At 40.3% G+C, this 17608-nt stretch overlaps 2 protein-coding genes across 2 annotated transcripts; both read right to left on the reverse strand.

Annotated features, from left to right (window-relative positions):
• Positions 1 to 1710: 1710 nt before the first annotated feature.
• Positions 1711 to 5312, reverse strand: LOC121443867 (eukaryotic translation initiation factor 2 subunit 3, Y-linked-like). Its single transcript, XM_041645617.1, has 7 exons — positions 5162 to 5312; positions 4795 to 4929; positions 4440 to 4534; positions 3815 to 3959; positions 2900 to 3069; positions 2223 to 2395; positions 1711 to 1774 (listed from the first exon to the last, which is right to left on the reverse strand). The coding sequence occupies exons 1-7, from the start codon at positions 5259 to 5261 to the stop codon at positions 1711 to 1713; spliced, it is 882 nt and encodes a 293-aa protein (XP_041501551.1). The 5' UTR covers positions 5262 to 5312.
• Positions 5313 to 11654: 6342 nt separating this feature from the next.
• Positions 11655 to 12350, reverse strand: LOC121443872 (sex-determining region Y protein-like). The gene has a single exon (XM_041645620.1). The coding sequence runs from the start codon at positions 12348 to 12350 to the stop codon at positions 11655 to 11657; it is 696 nt and encodes a 231-aa protein (XP_041501554.1).
• Positions 12351 to 17608: the final 5258 nt, after the last annotated feature.

Genomic DNA, 17608 nt, shown 5'->3' on the forward strand with positions numbered 1-17608 from the left:
GTTTATCAATTTTGAGTGAGAAACAAAACATCTGGAAAAATGAAATATTTTATCTAACGGTTTCATTCTTCTTATACAGCAAATATTAAAATGTGTACAGATTAAATCTGCTAGGCTTTAATTTTTTAAAAAATTATATTTGAAAAATAGTATTTTTTTTTTTGCTTTGAGCTTGGGGGGGAGGGGGGGCTTAAGGAATTAGCTATAATAAGAGAGCCAAGCGGAGCCGAGAGGACCCGAGCGGAGAGGAGAGGAGCGGAGAGGAACCTAGCAGAGCCAAGCCAAGCCGAGCCGAGCCTAGAGGAGCCAAGCGGAGTCGAGAGGAGCCCCGCAGAGCATCGCGGAGGAGAGAGGATCCGAGTGGACCCGAGCGGAGCCGAGCAGAGTAGAGGGGAGTCGAGAGGAGCTGAGAGAGACCAGAGCAGCCAAGAGGATCCGAGCAGAGACCAGAGGAGCCTGAGAGGAGCAGAGGGGAGAGGAGCCAAGCTGAGTGGAGCCAAGCGGATCCGAGCCGAGCAGAGGGGAGCCGAGAGGAGTGGAGAAGAGCTCGAGGAGCCCGGAGGAGCAGAGAGAAGCCGAGCCGAACAGAACAGAGAAGAGCCGAGAGGACCCGAGGGGAGCCGAGCTGAGAGGAGCGGAGCAGAGCCAAGAGGAGCCCTCTGCCCCCTTAGGGCCTTTCCGGAACCTGTAGGACCTGTGGTGTTGATTCGGGACCCACTGATTCCAGCCTGAAGCTACTCAGAGTCCCGCACGACCTGTGGTGTCGTCCCGGGACCCACTGCCTCCTGCCTTTAAACACTGCATTAAAATAAAATAAATTCATGACAGCTTACGGTTTACATGCATTGACTGACATTAGAAAGAACCCGTGTTCAGCTCCCAACAACTGCAAACACAATGTCACTCACAACTGTCAACTCCAGCTCCAGGTGATTTGATGCCCTCTTCTGGCCTCCGAGGGAATTGACTGACAAAACCCAAGCAAATAAAACTTATATAAATATGTTCCTATTCAAATATATATTTTATATATTTATGTATGTTACATATTTATATACTAAGTTTATAAACTTAATATTCTGATGAGTTTTCTGAGGACTTTGGTTTAGATTTATTTAAGGTTTTGCCTGCATGTATGAATGTCCCAGATGCATATTTAACGCATGCACAGGCTAGAAAAAGAGTGATGAATCCCTTTGACTAGATCTACAATTTTGAGCTGCCCATCCCTTAGCGGTCCCCTCATTTTACACGGATCACATATTAAAAGAAGGTATGAAAGGATTTATTCGAGCCCGTTAATTTTTCCATCTTGTATTTAAACAAAGTGTATAAAATGAGGCAAAACTAAACTGAGCCTTCACGTGTTTATCCATGTTCACCGTCCTTTATGCCTGGACATATAAAATAAAACGAATCCTAAGAAAAGCTTTGCTGGGAGTTTAATGGTGCAGAGCAAACGTGGTCAACTTGGTTTTATTTTTATTTTATTTCCAGGCCACACGGATGACATTGCCGGCTGACCTGCAGATTAAATACATCAAGAAGTCTGACGTGACAGACGCCGGTTTCTTCTCATGTAAACTAGAAAAACCCGACAGTTCTGACTCACATAAGCTTTGAAAATATATTTCCTACTTTTAACATGAAAACATCTCTAAGCGTGTTAAGAAACATCAACATATTCTCGTTTCATCCAAACATGTCATTTTATTCATCGTCTATGGTCGGCTTGATGGTCACTCCTCTTCGGATCTGGCCCCAGCCTATCAGGCTGAAAAAATAAAATAGAAGAAATCGTTTATTTTTAAATCCGGTTCACAGGTGTGATAATTTATAAACATGTTGACTATTCCTGATGTTCAGTTCAGACATGCTCTTAGTATATGTATATATGTGTATATATGTACATATTTATACATATATGTACACATGCACCCCATACATGTATATATTTATATGTGCACATATGCATACATGTATGTCCACATATGCATACACACATCATATAGGTATATATTTATATGTTTATATATGCACACAGGCAATCATATGTATATATTTATATGCACATGTGTACATGTATGTTTATGTATGCATATATGCACACCATATATGTATATATTTATATGTGTATATATGTGTGCATGTATATATACATGTCTGTGTATATATACACACCGTATTTTCTCGATCGGCCATGACAAAACCAACACACTCACCGCCAGTGTTTCTCCACGCGTCGGCTCAGAGCAATTTTTTCTCCCACTTCTGTGCACACGGGATTGGTGAGAACGATTTTCCCTAAGTCAGCCTTGATGGCGCTGACTCTGCCTCCTGTGGACAAGGATCCTATGTTCACCATGAGCACTTCATTCTTGGACAGCTTCTGAACCTGAGGGAGGGAACATAGTTAAGAGAAAAGGAACTAAAACTTTCTAAAATAAACTAGAGATGTAGTTAATCCTGGCCGCACATACAACATACATGGACATGACAATACCACCGTTTTTTAAAATTTAAAGCATCATCACTTTTCTTTATGTTTATATGTTTATATTTTAATTTTTTTTTTTTTTTGGATTTTTCGAGACAGGGTTTCTCCGTAGCTTTTTGGTTCCTGTCCTGGAACTATCTCTTCTAGACCAGGCTGGTCTCGAACTCACAGAGATCCACCTGCCTCTGCCTCCCAAGTGTTGGGATTATAGGCGTGTGCCACCACCGCCCGGCCTATTTCTAATAATTTTTTTTAAATTTAAGGCATCGTCGCTTTTCTTTGCTGTGACCTATAGGAAATATTTGTTTATTATTTATCCCTTTTGTGATTCTATTTTAAATAAATGGGGCTGTGACACCACACAATATTTCATAGCTGTGAAGCCGGTATTAAAGAACTCACCTTGGCGGCTTTTTTGTCTCCCTCTGTGCGCACGCCCAGGAGCCGTCTCAGCAGGAAGTAGGAAATTTCTAATTCTGTGAATATTTCAGGTAGAGCACCAATGGCACCGAGGACCTGCCCCACCATGCGGTCTGCGCGGCACAAGGTCGGGTCGATTTTTGTTCCAACTCCTGATAAAAATGTGGGTAAACATATATATTTTTATTTTATTTTATATTTTATTTCTTTAAAATTAATAAGAAATCGAAGGGTTAATTTTAAACAGAGTAGCAAAATCGTACATGCTAAGAGCTAGGTTTTTGTCACGTAAATAAAACTAAGTAAGTACATCCAGAGACCTCTACAACTGTTTCTCTGGGACTCACTGCGGATTTCAAACCCATTTTCTACAAAATTTGCTTATACCACACAGACATACATGTACGCATAACATATCATATAAATACATGTACACATAACAGGTTAAAAGTCACACTATTCATAAAACTGGAATGTCTTCTTCATATGTTCATAAACACGCATTTTATACTGTAAAAGTCAAAGTTTAACTGAATATATATAATTATACATAATATAACAATATAAGATATATAATATATAATAACATATAATATATAATATAATGACATGGTATATAATATCTAACATAATTATAACACAATGTAATATATAATATACATGTAATATATAATATATAATATACATGTAATGATATAATAATATATAACGTATATACTATATAAGATAATAATATAAGACATAATACTATATATCTATATTATACATATATGTCCATTACTAAATTAGATTGTCATACAGTTAAACACACACGACCATCTTTGGAATAACACGTCTTCCCTGGAAAGGAACCGAAATCAAGGGAAACACATTTCTCCATCAGAATAAAATCCGCACCGATGAGACCGCCCGGAGCTGCATACTGAAGATCATTGTGTTCCGCGAACAGTGACACAATCTTGGAGAAGATCGGTTTACACATGAGGTTCCCTTTTGTGTCCTTGGAAACGATTCCCGGTCTCACTTCTACCTCCTGGCCCACCTAGAACATGTATGAATGAATTAATGATATCTGGAGGCTACATATGACTTTAACCTGTAAAAATATCTGAAAAACATGATTAAAACTAAAATATTATCCCTCCTGCTTACAAGGACAATTTTGGACAGTCTAAAAATATTTTTTAAAACCATTCAATTTAAGTAATTACCCATAACAGACTCCACGTGTGAGTCACATGTAACATGTAAATATAATAAAATATTTAGAAAAACCCAGACAACAATTCAATAAAATTTACTTTTAACCGAGAACAAAACCATAGATTTTTAACCAAGCATACATATGGTATACATACATATGTGCAAGTACGCATACATAAATATTTTTTAAAAAATATTTAGCAAAACCACATCAAACAATTCAATAAAATTTACTGTTAAACGAGAACAAAACCATCGATTTTAACTTATTTTTAGGGTGGATGGGGGGGTCACACTAAAAAGTTAAAACGTGATTTACCTTTAATACTCCTTTTAAAATGCTACCGCCAGTGACACCCCCTTTGAGGTCATCAACTTCACAGCCAGGTTTGTTCACATCAAAAGACCGGATGACTGGGGGGGGGGGGAAGCATGGACACCAAGCAAACATGCAATAAACCGGTTAAAAAATGTAATAAACCATTAAAAACATGTGATAAACCATTAAAAAACATTAAATAAACATATTAAGGAAAAAATCCGTTAAAAACACGAAATAAACATTTAAAAACATGAAATAAACCATTAAAACATGAAATAAACCGCTAAAAACATGAAATAAACATATTAAGAAAAAATAATCACGATTAGGGGTGGAAAGGTGAATTCCTCACCGATAAGTCGGGGTTCTGAGGTGAAGTCTCTGAGAGGCACCGGAATTTTCTTTACTATATACTCACACACGACTTCAATGTTGTATTTTAATTGAGCAGAAATTGGAATAATAGGAGCTCCTTCCGCTACCGTACCTGAGGGGCAAAATTCAAAATTATGTTCTACATACAACAAACACATCAAAAAAGCTCCTTAAATACCTCCAGACACCTCAGCTAACAAACAGAAACGACCATCTTCATGGTATTTTCATCTTAAATAACTGTTCCTTAAGAGCATGATCTATTAAATAAACACACGAGATGACACATCTACTATGGTGACTCTAACATGCTTACATATCAATTACATATCAAGGCCTCTCACCTTGTACAAACGCCAGGATCTGCTCGTACTGCTCCTTAGCCTGACTTTCCTTCACCAGATCGATTTTATTTTGCAGGATCAGAATGTGTTTCAGCTTCATGATTTCGATGGCGGCCAGGTGCTCGGACGTTTGCGGTTGAGGACAAGACTCATTACCCGCTAAATCAATTTTTAAAAACACGTTTTAAATCAATTTTTAAAAACACGTTTTAAGCCGGGAGATGGTGGCGCACGCCTTTAATCCCAGCACTCAGGAGGCAGAGGCAGGCGGATCTCTGTGAGTTCAAGACCAGGCTGGTCTACAGAGCTAGTTCCACGACAGGCTCCAAAGCTACAGAGAAACCTTGTCTCGAAAAAAACAAAAAACAAAAAAAAAAACACGTTTTAACATGTGAAACACGTTTGATTTCTCAATAAAAAGAAAGTCTTCACGGTTCCTCTCGCATACAACCGTCTTGAGACTTAAGTTACCGTGTTATAAAGACATTCAGGGAACCACAGCAGGGAGGACACAGAGTCCTGAGGAATCCTAAAAGCTTACCCGGATGCAGATAAACCCTAAGATAACTGCAGCTCTCGCCAGGATATTTAATACATAGGACATGGCTAAAAAAAACCAGAGACCAAGATGTCAAATCCCTGAGAAACGGAAACTTGGTATTTGTGGTCCCGATGACTAAATTTTGATTTGAGGTACTCTCGGACATATGGCAGCAGAGTTCAAATATTATCACATTTACAAAATATATATAAAAATATAAATATATTTATATATAAAACAATATATAAAGTATATAACTATACATAATATATAAAAATATAAAGAGATATATACATAAAAATAAAAAATATATAAGCATAAAAAATATAAAATATATAAATATATATAAAAATATAAAAATCACATTTATAAAAATATAAATACAGAGAAAAACAGAGCCCCGCCAATGGACTACAGAGAAATGTCTGTTTTATACTGTTAGGATCACCTGTCCTCCCTAAGCTGTGATATTTGTAGTAATAACCAAGCTCCGTATTTCTGGAAAAGTCTGTGCTTGTCGACTGAATCTTTGTCACTCGGGTTTTTTCCACAGTTGATAGTCACTAACGTTTCTGGTGAAGTTGGATTCTCTCAGGGTCCCTCATAGCTTTAGGGTCTCATATTATAAATACTAATAAGTATAATAAACAGAAACAACAACAACAACAATAATAACAATTTAGAGTCTCTCAGGTTCCAACAACAACAACAATAATTTAGAGTCTCTCAGGAATACTAGCTGTGTGTCATTTTTTTGTTCTAATTTTGTATCCTCTCAGCCCCTGTTTTATCAAGAATGGGAACGACATCCCATCTTGCTTTTACCTCTCTTAGTTTTCCTAGTTAGCGAACCTCCCATCACTGTCCCTCGCTGTATTTACTAAGGACTGTCAATCATCAAAATCCTATTTAAACTATCATTATTATTGTATAAGAGTCATTGCTTCAGCTAAACAGTACAGCTCAGGAGGAAATCATCTCTATGATAATCCATGGGTAAAAATGCCCAGTAAAATGGGGTATTTCCATGAGATAATCATGCCACATTTAAGGCAGTGGGAATCTTTCCACACCCATTCACGCCATGCTAGATAGGAGAGAAAAAAGGTAGCAACAAACGTAAACGTACATCAGATGCAAGAGATGGCCTGACCAAAATTCACCCTTCAGAGATTTGCTTCCTGGGAGGCTGATGTCCTGAAGTCAGTTGCAACCTGCTTCTCCTCTGACATGGCCACCTGCCAAAAGGCAAAGAGTCTGAGGACCCTCCCTATGTTAGCTCCCTACTTTTACCCCCACCCACTCTCCTTTCATTTTAATCATTTAAAATCATTTAATCTCCAGGTCGTTTTAAGCCTTCTCTCCTTTTCCACTGAGCTCCAGGTTATAAGTTTACAAGCAGGCCCAGAGCCCAAACTTAACACAGCTCACAGCTGGGAAGGAAGGAGATAAAATCTGAAGAGTCCTAATGCTGCTGTTTCTACTGGATCTCCAAGCCTGCATCCCTAACTGAGATAGGATCATCATTTTGTTCTTGGGACATCTTCCCTTAACCCTTTGGTCTGCCTTTATTATTAGTGCTGCACCAAGTCTGCGTACTCATTTGGACATCTACTGTCTACTCTTTAGTTACTTGTTAGGCTTTTCAGGCCATCTGCCTCCATCTTTCCCTCCAAAGCCTTTGCCCTGGGTCAGGATGGCCCTCTAACTCTGTGTCATGGAGAAGGAGAGCAATAAAACACTGGGCAGGAGTGGGGAATGGAGGATGGGGGCTGGGGGCTTTAGACATAATTTACTTGAAAACTGCTGAGAGGGTAAACGGGAGTTCTGAGATATCCTCAGATGGAAGAACATGGATTCCAGGAGTCTCAAACTTCATAACATGCTGGGTGTGCCTTGAAGTTAGAGAGGCAGGGGACTGATGTGCCTGTCACTGATTTCATTAGTATGTGGAAAACATGAGCTTTTCCTAAGGTAAGGGATGCCGGGTGGGGCTGGAGTTGGGGCAGCACAGCTGGGATGCTGAACCTTACAAAAGCATGGTATGGGACTGCCTCCTGCTAGTGCTCTTGAGTGTGGCCAAGATTTAGTGTCCTTCCTTTCAGCTGAGCAAAGGAGGGAGGGAGTTAGTTTCCTCCTCCTGCAGGGCAGTCTGTCACCCACTTATGGCCGACCCCTGGAAATATGGATGGCTACCAGTGTTATTCATGTGAAAAATCTCAGGACAGTGGAACTGCTAACAGGCAATGCTGCTTGTGGGGCCTTGGCTCCTGCTTCAGAGATCTTGTCCACTCTCCCATTGGGTTCCTCGAGGCCCACCTACCAACCCTATCCCTTCCACCCAAAGCTCCTGACAGAAGGTCTGGGTAAGCACCACAAGCCTTCATCTCTCGGGAATGATACCATTCTCAATTCCAGACTACTTCACCACTAACCCTACAAAGACTTCGGGGAATTAGCTAGAAAAAACTCCCATACGGTGTGAGACACTTCCAGTGGGTTGGTTCCATAAGGTTGCAGCCTCTGTGTCAGCATACATACAGGGATCCTTCCCCTGCCCTCATTACATATGCACAGACACACAGACTCACAAACACACACACACACACACTCTCTCTCACTCCTCTATTCTCTCCCATGTGTGTCTGTGTCTGTGTCTGTGGTGTCTGTGTGTCTCCGTCTCCCTTTACTGCTCTCTCTCTCACACACACACATAAACACACAGATTTTGAGGCAGGATCAAGACATTCAATTTACACATGAAACACACACACACACACTAGAGAGAGAGAGAGAGAGAGAGAGAGAGAGAGAGAGAGAGAGAGAGAGAGAGAGAGAGGGGGGGGGGGGGGGGAGAGAGAGAAAGAGAGAGAAAGATCTACCACCCTTCTTAACTCTTCCTGTTGTTGAGTCTTTGAAATGAATATCAAGGAACAAAGGATCTCAGAGTCCCCAGGTCAGTAGGAAGTGCCCAGTAAACAACACCTGCTAATTTCACAGATGAAGAGACAACTCCTTTACTTAAATTAATAAGATTATCGTGGTTTCATGTTTTGTTACTATGATAACATATTCTGATATACTGGTCCATTTTCTTTCAAAAGGAAAAAAAATAATATTGATATTGTTTGAGAGTTTAAATATATTCTTTTTGGAAATTATTTACAGTGTAGTTTTATCCTATCTAGCTTGCATTTTCGTTGAAATCTCATGCAGTTTGCTCCCAACTCCCTTCCATAACACAAGTTGTTCCTGTACAAATCTCTTTGTTTCGCTATAACCTCAAGAGTTAGGCAGCAGAACAAAAGAGTGTTGCAGGTGCTTTTGAGCTGTGCCTGTTCTGTGGGTCCCTTTTACACCATTGGTCTGAAAGTTTCTCCCAGATATTGGCACTGTAGTCAGTTGCCAGGTTTGTACTTCTTGGTATAACCCAGAAAAAGTTCAGAGCAGGAAGTATCAATGAAGAGATGCCCAAAAAAAGGAGCAAAATCTCTCCAACTCCAAAAATTTAGCTGCCAATTCCACTTTTCACTGCAAAGAGGACAGTGTGATAGGCTGTCTGGAGAAAAGGCCTGAAATTCTAGACAGAGAGCTGCCTCCAAAGTTCACGCCAGGATTAACTGGAAAGATTCCATGGCAACAGGTCCACAAGGGAGGAGGAGGAAGATAATTCCTAAGTAGGTCCAGGTGAGAAAGAGGAAATCTTTGGATAGCTAGAGGAATCATTGAGATCATTGCCCTTTATCTACATCTCTTTGTGAAAGGGTTTCTGATCAAGGAGTACCTTGGTGATGGGGGTCCCAGGAATGCCACAATGATCACACCATGCAACAGACCTCACACAACTGAGAAATGGCTAACTCTGAGTCGGGGTAGAGACAGTGGAAGACCAGAGAGCAAGCCTTATGGGGGTGTTGTGATATGGAGCATGCACCTAGGGAAAATTCAGGTAAGGCGGGGACAGTGGAAATGTGTCACATTGGCCCTCAGTGATGGGAAGGCATTGTTGCTGAGTCATTGAAGGTAGGGTAACGGGGTGGGTAACACCTGATTCTGGAATGTGGACAGTTCTCTAGTTAGCTAACACTTAGCATATATAATTCACACAAAGGAGAGAAGTCACAAAAAGTGATGGAGAATTCATGCAGAAACTTTCCAGAGAAAGATACACAGGTATCCCCTAGGAGAGATATATTTTCACTCATTTGAGTTAAAAATCTATTCAAAGACTTATGGAACCTTATTTGAGTTCATAGACATTGAAACAGTGCTGGAACACACCCATAAAACCCAATTACCAGGTGGTGGTGGCAGAGGCAGGTGGATCTCTGAGTTCCAGGCCAGCCTGCCCTACAAAAGACATTCTAGGACAGTAAAGGCTACACAGAGAAACCTGTCTCACAAGACCAAACCAAACGAACAGAACCCCATGAGTTAGAAGCATAGTAGTGCCACTGACTGTTTCATTGAATTCTAGAGAGCAATCTAATAATTTATGTACACAATCAGTGCCAATAATTTAGTATTTACACTAGATGCTTTGAAAGTGGAGTAAAGCTCACAGGTTTTAAGACCATTTCAAACACTCTTTTCGATTCAAAGTGCTCAAAATATCCCAAGGTTCTCTGGATAATATTCCATGTTGTATTATAGCTAGTGTTACAGCAGGTCACCGCATAGGCTCAGTGTCTGTTGTTTTCTTTCAACCAATGCTTTAGAGGTATGTCTGACTTACAGTCAGTCATTCAAATGTGATTGGGCAAGACTGTATTGTGCAACATAAATTATAATGAGGAAAGCATTCTGCGGGATTACGCTGATGAAAATGGAAGAGCTAATTTAAGTTCTGGGTATAATCCTTTAGAAGCCTGGAGTTAACCACAACCTATGGTTCCTGGAGGTTCCCAGAGGAAACATTTGCAGGGGATCCTGGGCACAGAGTCTTCATTTTTGTTTTAAGCTTGTATATTATAACCAGATAGGGGTACTTCAAACCTCCTTAGCTTAAAATCTGCCAGTTGAGTGAATGGGCAAATGTCATGCACCACTCACTCCCCTCAGCACAACCCGGTCCCCTCGTTACACCTTTTGTATCAGTCCAGTCACTTTATATGCATGGAGTCTTGAAGTGTTAGTACATTCAACTACTTGGCCTGTATAGCTTGTTCCCGTGCCCATTCCATTTCTGATGCTTAACCGGACCCTGAAAATACAGCTTTGGTCTGTAATGCTTTTGTACAAAACCTTTCATTTTATAAAACAATTTGATGTTTAAAGACAGATAATATTCAAAAGAGAAGCAGAATGTGACTTCACATGAATGAACAGACGTAAAAGCTTTATTTTGTCAAAAGGTGTTATAAAGCTCTCATGGCGTAGTTCGTAGGCGTGGAGTAAGATGATGAAAAGAAGGAAGTCTCAGCTTTCCACAGTGGGGAGGAGAACTGAAAAAGAGACTCGAAAGACAGCTTTACATTATCACACTTTACTTATGTATGATATACAGGGACCCTGCAAAACAGTTAGATGCATTTGGTCTACAAAGGAGTGCTTAGCATGCTCAAAGAGGCACAAGCTGGGTTTTTGTTTGTTTGTTTGTTTCTTTCTTTCTTTCGTTTCATTTTACCACAGGTGTAAGTTGTATGTGTTTCTCATAGATGTACCCATGGAAGAGCGATAGGTAAAACATAGTTTCCGCAGTGATGAAACTCTTGTCTGTTTAACAGCCTTAAAGATAGGCGCAAGCTGTTCTAAGCATTCTCCTTCATTACACACGACACATCTTTACACACCTCGTTTGCGGACCCAAATAGAAAGGAGCAGGGCCTTTATTATGAGAGGAGGGAAATCCTTATCTCAGGCTGTAAATTATAGCAAGAGGGAGTATTGACATGCATCCCAGCAGAAGCCAGTGTCATGAGATTGCCACAGGGTCTTACCGAGATGCTGTAGCTATGCTGTTTTGTTCACTGGTGATGTCAGTTGGTAGAAAGGAGCTGTGGATACTGTTGCTGCTGCTGTTGCTGCTGCTGCTGCTACTGCTGCACTTCCTCCTGCTGCTGCTGTTGCTGCTACAGCTGCACTTCCTCCTGCTGCTGCTGCACAGGTGCGGTGCTGAAAGGGGATGTCCCCAGGCTGTAAATAGCTTAGCTGGCTCTTGGAGGACAGCTGTGCAGCCCTAGTCCAGTCCTCTCTGTATATGGATGTGCACTGGTACTTGTTCCCTGGCATCAAGTTGTATAGTTTTCTTGAAGAGGCATCTGCACGCAACAAAGTGCCCAAACTCTGAGGCTCTTTAGCTCTCAGGTGAGGCCGATACTTATAGTTCGGGTATTTCATTCTGTGTAGGGTCTTCAGTCTCTGTGCCTCTTGAAAAATTGGCATTTTTTCGGCTTCTGTAAGGCGTTTCCACTGGTATCCCAGTTGCCTGCTGATCTCTGTGTTTTGCATGCTGGGGTTCTCCAGGGCCAACTTGCGCCTCTGACCACGAGACCACAGCATAAATGCATTCATGGGGCGCTTGACATGGCCTTCTATGCCCTCTTTATTACTGCCATCCGTGCCAAAGGATATCTTTTCTCCAGAGCCGATGATATCCTGAGGCTGTAAGCGAGGACTGCAGTAATCATGATTCAATATGCTGAACATTGTGGATGAGTTATATTGTAACCAAAGAGAGAGAGAGAGAGAGAGAGAGAGAGAGAGAGAGAGAGAGAGAGAGAGAGAGAGAGAGAGAGAACACAAGGTGTAGGAGCAGTAGGGGCGGGGAGAAAAAAGCCAAAAGTTAAAGTGTAAGAGCTGAAAGTTACTATCCAATATGTGTTTGTCACAAAGATTTTGTTATTTAAAGTCTGTAACAAAATATCCATGTCTCCACCCTCAGCAGCTCCCTTAGACTAGCCCCACCTATTGTGCCATGTCAGCACCTGTACAACCACCCATTATCGAGCAAACCACTCCAATATGGGGACTGTTAGATGCTGTACTTCTACACTCCCGCACAAACACCCCCCACCCACACACATACCAGGTGCACTGTTCTCCTATAAAGCTGGCTTAGCACCTGGGTTTCAAACATCAATCACCTTCTTATTACAAAGATAAGGTAAAAGTACTCTAAATCAGAGCCCCCATTTTCTTATTAGGTCATTTTTAGTTATCCATCTTTAGTAATATAATTCAAATGTGTTTTTGGTAAAAGATTCCTTAACTGTTAGTGATGGTTAACTTTTTATTTCCAAAGTGGTTAGAAAAGTGTGATTCTGAAAGGCTTTTATTTGGAAAGGGAAAGAAGTTCTCTATTGAGGTGATAGCCAGAAAGCACGAAAGTTGGAAACAGAAAGCATTTGGAGAGGTCAAAAAGCTCGAGAAAAGGTTTTTTCCAGGAGAAAGATCTATATGTAACTTGTGGCCACTCAAATAAGATTATGGGAGGCCCTGACTGCCTGGCTCCACTGTGAGCCAGGATACACTCTTGTGACCTTCTGTCTGTTTTCTCTGTGCACAGCTCTGAAGGAACAGCACTTGTTTAGAGTCAACAAAGCAATTTCAGGTGTGGCTGTTGTAATCTTAAGCATTAATCTTGCACACTCTGCTCTGAGGGCTTCTGTGTCAACACAAGGCAAGGAGGAGACAAAACCTGGTAACCAAGTGATGACTGCCACTTTCTCCCCTGAAAAGCCAATGAGATTCCAGAGATTCCCACCTAAAATGCAGGAAGGCTGTCATCCAGAGAATCCCAGGCTTTTGGGGGCACTACAGTAATCTTTTCAGTGTTTATTGACTAGAGGTAATGATGTTGCGGTAGTCACAGTGGAAGAAAGTGCAGTGGGTCTGTGCTGGCAAAGGAGTGAGACTGTGGCACAGGCCAAATGAAGAGTTTCCTTGGCCATGGCTTCCATAGGTGTTCTCCAGTGAGTGAATGAGTGAGTGTGTGAATGAATGAGTGATTCTCTCAGACTCTCTTTCTTCTTCCCCTCTGTGTGTGTTTGTATGTGTGAACACAGTATCTTTGAGTCTGCCCACAGTGTCTATCTCTGTGTGTATGTGTGTGTGTGTGTGTGTGTGTTTGCATATGTGTGTTTGATGTCTTTGTGTCATATAGCATTACAACTTGTTCACAGTGAAATCATACCTGTCCAGTCGCACTGGATGCCTCTACTGACATAAAGAATCAAGACTTTAGGTATTGATGTCATGTTGGTGTAGGGATGGAGGTTCCTGCCTTAAGTGTGTGCTCACACACTTAGGTGCACACGTCTCATCTCCCATAATCCTTCACCATCATATACACCATAGTAGTCAGGGTCCTTAGTTTAATCACACCATAGTCTTTTCTTCTCTGTGAGTTGTGTTCAGTACCCACACTGAATTGGTGAGGTATTTGGAATTGAAATTGGTATCATTCCTAAGAGACTCCTGCCTTTGAAAGGAGCATACCATTCCTTAATGGCATAGAGAGGAAATACTCCCCTAAATTGCCTCTAAACCTGAGAAGGGTGACCTAATTCTGTAGCTCTATGTTTGATTTCAAAGGGATACATGAATTACTCTTCTAATATTGCTTGCAGCAACACACCTCTCCTTCCTCAGTTGCCTTGACCCTATCACATCAATCATCAATCCAAAAGATGTTCTGGAACTTAACTTCAAGTAATCTGTAAGAGGCATTATTTTTCAATTGAGTTTCCCTTTTTCCAGATGATGCTAGCCTGTGTCAAGTTAACAAAAACTAACCAACTTCTACAACTACTACAAAAACAGTCACCACTGCCATACCAGCAATTCCTCCCAGTAAAAACAGAGTAAAAGCATTTAGACAAAGAAATTTCCAAGACAGAGGTACTATAAATGAAAAGTTAATAAATAATTAATTTAAAAAATAGGGCAGCTCTGGTGCACTTCGGAGGCAGAGGCAGATGGATCTATGAGTTCAAGACCAGTCTGGTCTACAGAGGGAGTTCCAGGACTGCCAGGGCTATTATACAGAGAAGCCCTGTCTTGAAAAGCAAAACAAACAAACAAACAAAAAAAAAAACAAAAAAAGGAAGAAGCAGAGCTGCTCTCAGTGACTGCTGCCAGAAACACCATATTTATGTACCAACTAGAAAAGGCAAAGTTGAATGACCTAAACACCAAACCTAAACAAAATTTTTTTTTGTTTTTAAAAATTTTTATTTAAATGCGAAGTTTCATACAATAGTACTTCTAGAATATTATGTATTGTTGTGTCATGCAATAGCTTGGGTAGGCACAGACAACTGCTTTGTGAAATAATTTCCCTTAAGAAAATTGCCACATCAAAGCCTGTGTGCTTTAGAAGGAGAAGTAACTACATTGATCGGTTAATTTTATTTAGTGGAGAATTTTAGTGTTTATACAAATTTTGACACTGTACTAAGCCAGTGGGAAATCAGCAGTGGAATCAGCTGGGTGGAAGCCACTGCTGGGCGGAATTCAACTAAGCTATCCATGGCTCATAGAACAGAATCAAGAAAAAGCCATACACTAAAGTTGGGAGCTAACAACAACAAAAAAGGGTCATTTAAAAGTAATTCAGAACACAGATCTGACTAGATGCAAGGAACCAAAGCAACAGATCAGACTACAAGAAATCAACAATTAGGTTAGTAATCTCATTTTCTTCTTCTTCTTCTTCTTCTTCTTCTTCTTCTTCTTCTTCTTCTTCTTCTTCTTCTTCTTCTTCTTCTTCTTCTTCTTCGTCTTCGTCTTCGTCTTCGTCTTCGTCTTCTTCGTCTTCGTCTTCTTCTTCTTCTTCTTCTTCTTCTAATTCTTCTTCTTCTTCTTCTTCTTCTTCTTCTCCTCCTCCTCCTCCTCCTCCTCCTCCTTCTCCTCCTTCTCCTTCTCCTCCTCCTCCTTCTCCTTCTCCTTCTCCTTCTCCTTCTCCTCCTCCTTCTCCTCCTCTTCTTCTTCTCCTCCTTCTCCTTCTCCTCCTCCTTCTCCTTCTCCTCCTTCTCCTTCTCCTCCTCTTCTTCTTCTCCTCCTTGTCCTTCTCCTCCTCCTCTTCTTCTTCTGCTCCTTCTCCTTGTCCTTCTCCTCCTACTCCACCTCGTCCTTCTTCTTCTTCTTCTTCTTCTTCTTCTTCTTCTTCTTCTTCTTCTTCTTCTTCTTCTTCTTCTTCTTCTTCTTCTTCTTCCTTCTTCTTCTTCTTCTTCTTCTTCCTTCTTCTTCTTCTTCTTCTTCTTCTTCTTCTTCTTCTTCTTCTTCTTCTTCTTCTTCTTCTTTTTTTGCGGGGGGTGTGTTTATCAAGACTGGACTTATCTGTAGCTTTGGAGCTTGTCCTGGAACTCACTTTAGACCAGGTTTGCCCAAACTCACAGAGATTCATCTTCCTCTGCCTTCTTAGTGCTGGGATTAAAGGCTGTGCCACCACTGTCTGGCTTAATCTCATTTTCTTACATTTCCTGTTGGATATTCTTTCTTCTTTCCCATTCAGTTACTCCCTTTCTGTTATGGTTGACTATTTTGTTTATTTGTTTTTTTTTCCAATATGGTCTCACCAAGAAGCCTAGGTAACTTGAAACTCCCTGTATCAACCATAGTATCCCTGAATTTATGTAGATTCAGTCTCCAAATCCTAATTCCGGCTTTTAAAGTTTGTGAAACAATGCCCAGAATTGTAGCTATTTATTTGCCAGAAAGTCCCTTATTTTATATCTTCACCCAGAACTCCCTGTTGATACAATAGTCATTTCTTACTTATATAGTACAAGATTGTATTCCATCCCCTATTCCAATTATATATGGTTTTACTGTTTTTCCTGCTTATACTCTCTTTTCTTCCTTTACTTTTCCATTGGTTTCTTTTTCCAACTTCTGTTTTCTTTCTTTACACCCATTCTTCATACTGTTACATACCCCAAAGTTTCAAGGTAGTCCTAGTTTATGATACTTGGCCATATATTTTTCCTGTTGTTTTAAGTCTACTGTAAATATGAACTCAAAAAAAAATCAGTCCCTTTTTTTGCCTTTGTCTTACGTATTTGTGCGGTTATGAGCGTGACTCTTTACAACTTCCCAAGTAACAACTTGATACCACCAGTCTCACTGTAATACTTATTTAAGTTATTTTCCTTTCCAATCAAACTAATGTATTATTATATATAGTGTCATTAAAACTTTTATTCATTAATAGTATTATTACTTAACAAGTATCTTATTCATAGTAATCTTCTAATTTATTATTTGAGTTATTGATAGTGATATTTGCTACAGACAGCATTCAACCCACAGAAGTAGATTAGTTATAGAACCTGTTATCTGGAACATCAATTAACTGAAGAAGATGCCACAACAACTGAATCATAACAGCAATAGAAACTACAAAAAAATTATGGAACTTCAGGCAAAACAATCCTGCACAATAAAAGAACTTCTGGAGGCATCACAATCCCTGACTTCAAACTCTACTACAGAGCTAAAGTACTAAAAACAGCCTGGTAATGGCATAAAAATAGACAGGAGGACCAATGGAAGGGAATCAAAGACCCAGATATTAATCCATACACCTTCAACACCTGATTTTAGACCAAGAAGCAAAATATATCAGATGGAAAAAAGAAAGCATATTTAACAAATGGTGCTGGCATAACTGGATGTAAACACATAGAAGAATGAAAATAGACCCATATCTATCACCATGCACAAAACTCAAGTCCAAATGGATCAAAGACTTCGACATAAATCCAGCCACACTGAACCTCTTAGAAAAGAGAGTGAACGCACAGGATACCACTCCTTAAATATAACTCCAGTAGCACAGACGCTGAGAGAAACAATAAATGGGACCTCCTGAAACTACAAAGCTTCAGTAAAGCACAGGACATGATGACAGCCTACAGAATTGGGAAAAAAAAATCTTCACTAACCCCACATCAGACAGAGGT

This window comes from Microtus oregoni, unplaced genomic scaffold (genome assembly GCF_018167655.1).
Source record: "Microtus oregoni isolate MIOR12 unplaced genomic scaffold, Mior012 000113F_ref0000058, whole genome shotgun sequence".
Lineage (NCBI taxonomy): Eukaryota > Metazoa > Chordata > Mammalia > Rodentia > Cricetidae > Microtus > Microtus oregoni.

Excerpts from the sequence above, each read along its gene's own strand:
- LOC121443872 (XM_041645620.1), bottom strand. The coding sequence starts at position 12,350 with ATGTTCAGCATATTGAATCATGATTACTGCAGTCCTCGCTTACAGCCT.
- LOC121443867 (XM_041645617.1), bottom strand. The coding sequence starts at position 5,261 with ATGAAGCTGAAACACATTCTGATCCTGCAAAATAAAATCGATCTGGTG. Across the intron at positions 4,930-5,161 it reads GATCCTGGCGTTTGTACAAG|GTACGGTAGCGGAAGGAGCT; the intron begins GTGAGAGGCCTT and ends TTTGCCCCTCAG. Across the intron at positions 3,960-4,439 it reads TTTTAAAAGGAGTATTAAAG|GTGGGCCAGGAGGTAGAAGT; the intron begins GTAAATCACGTT and ends TACATGTTCTAG.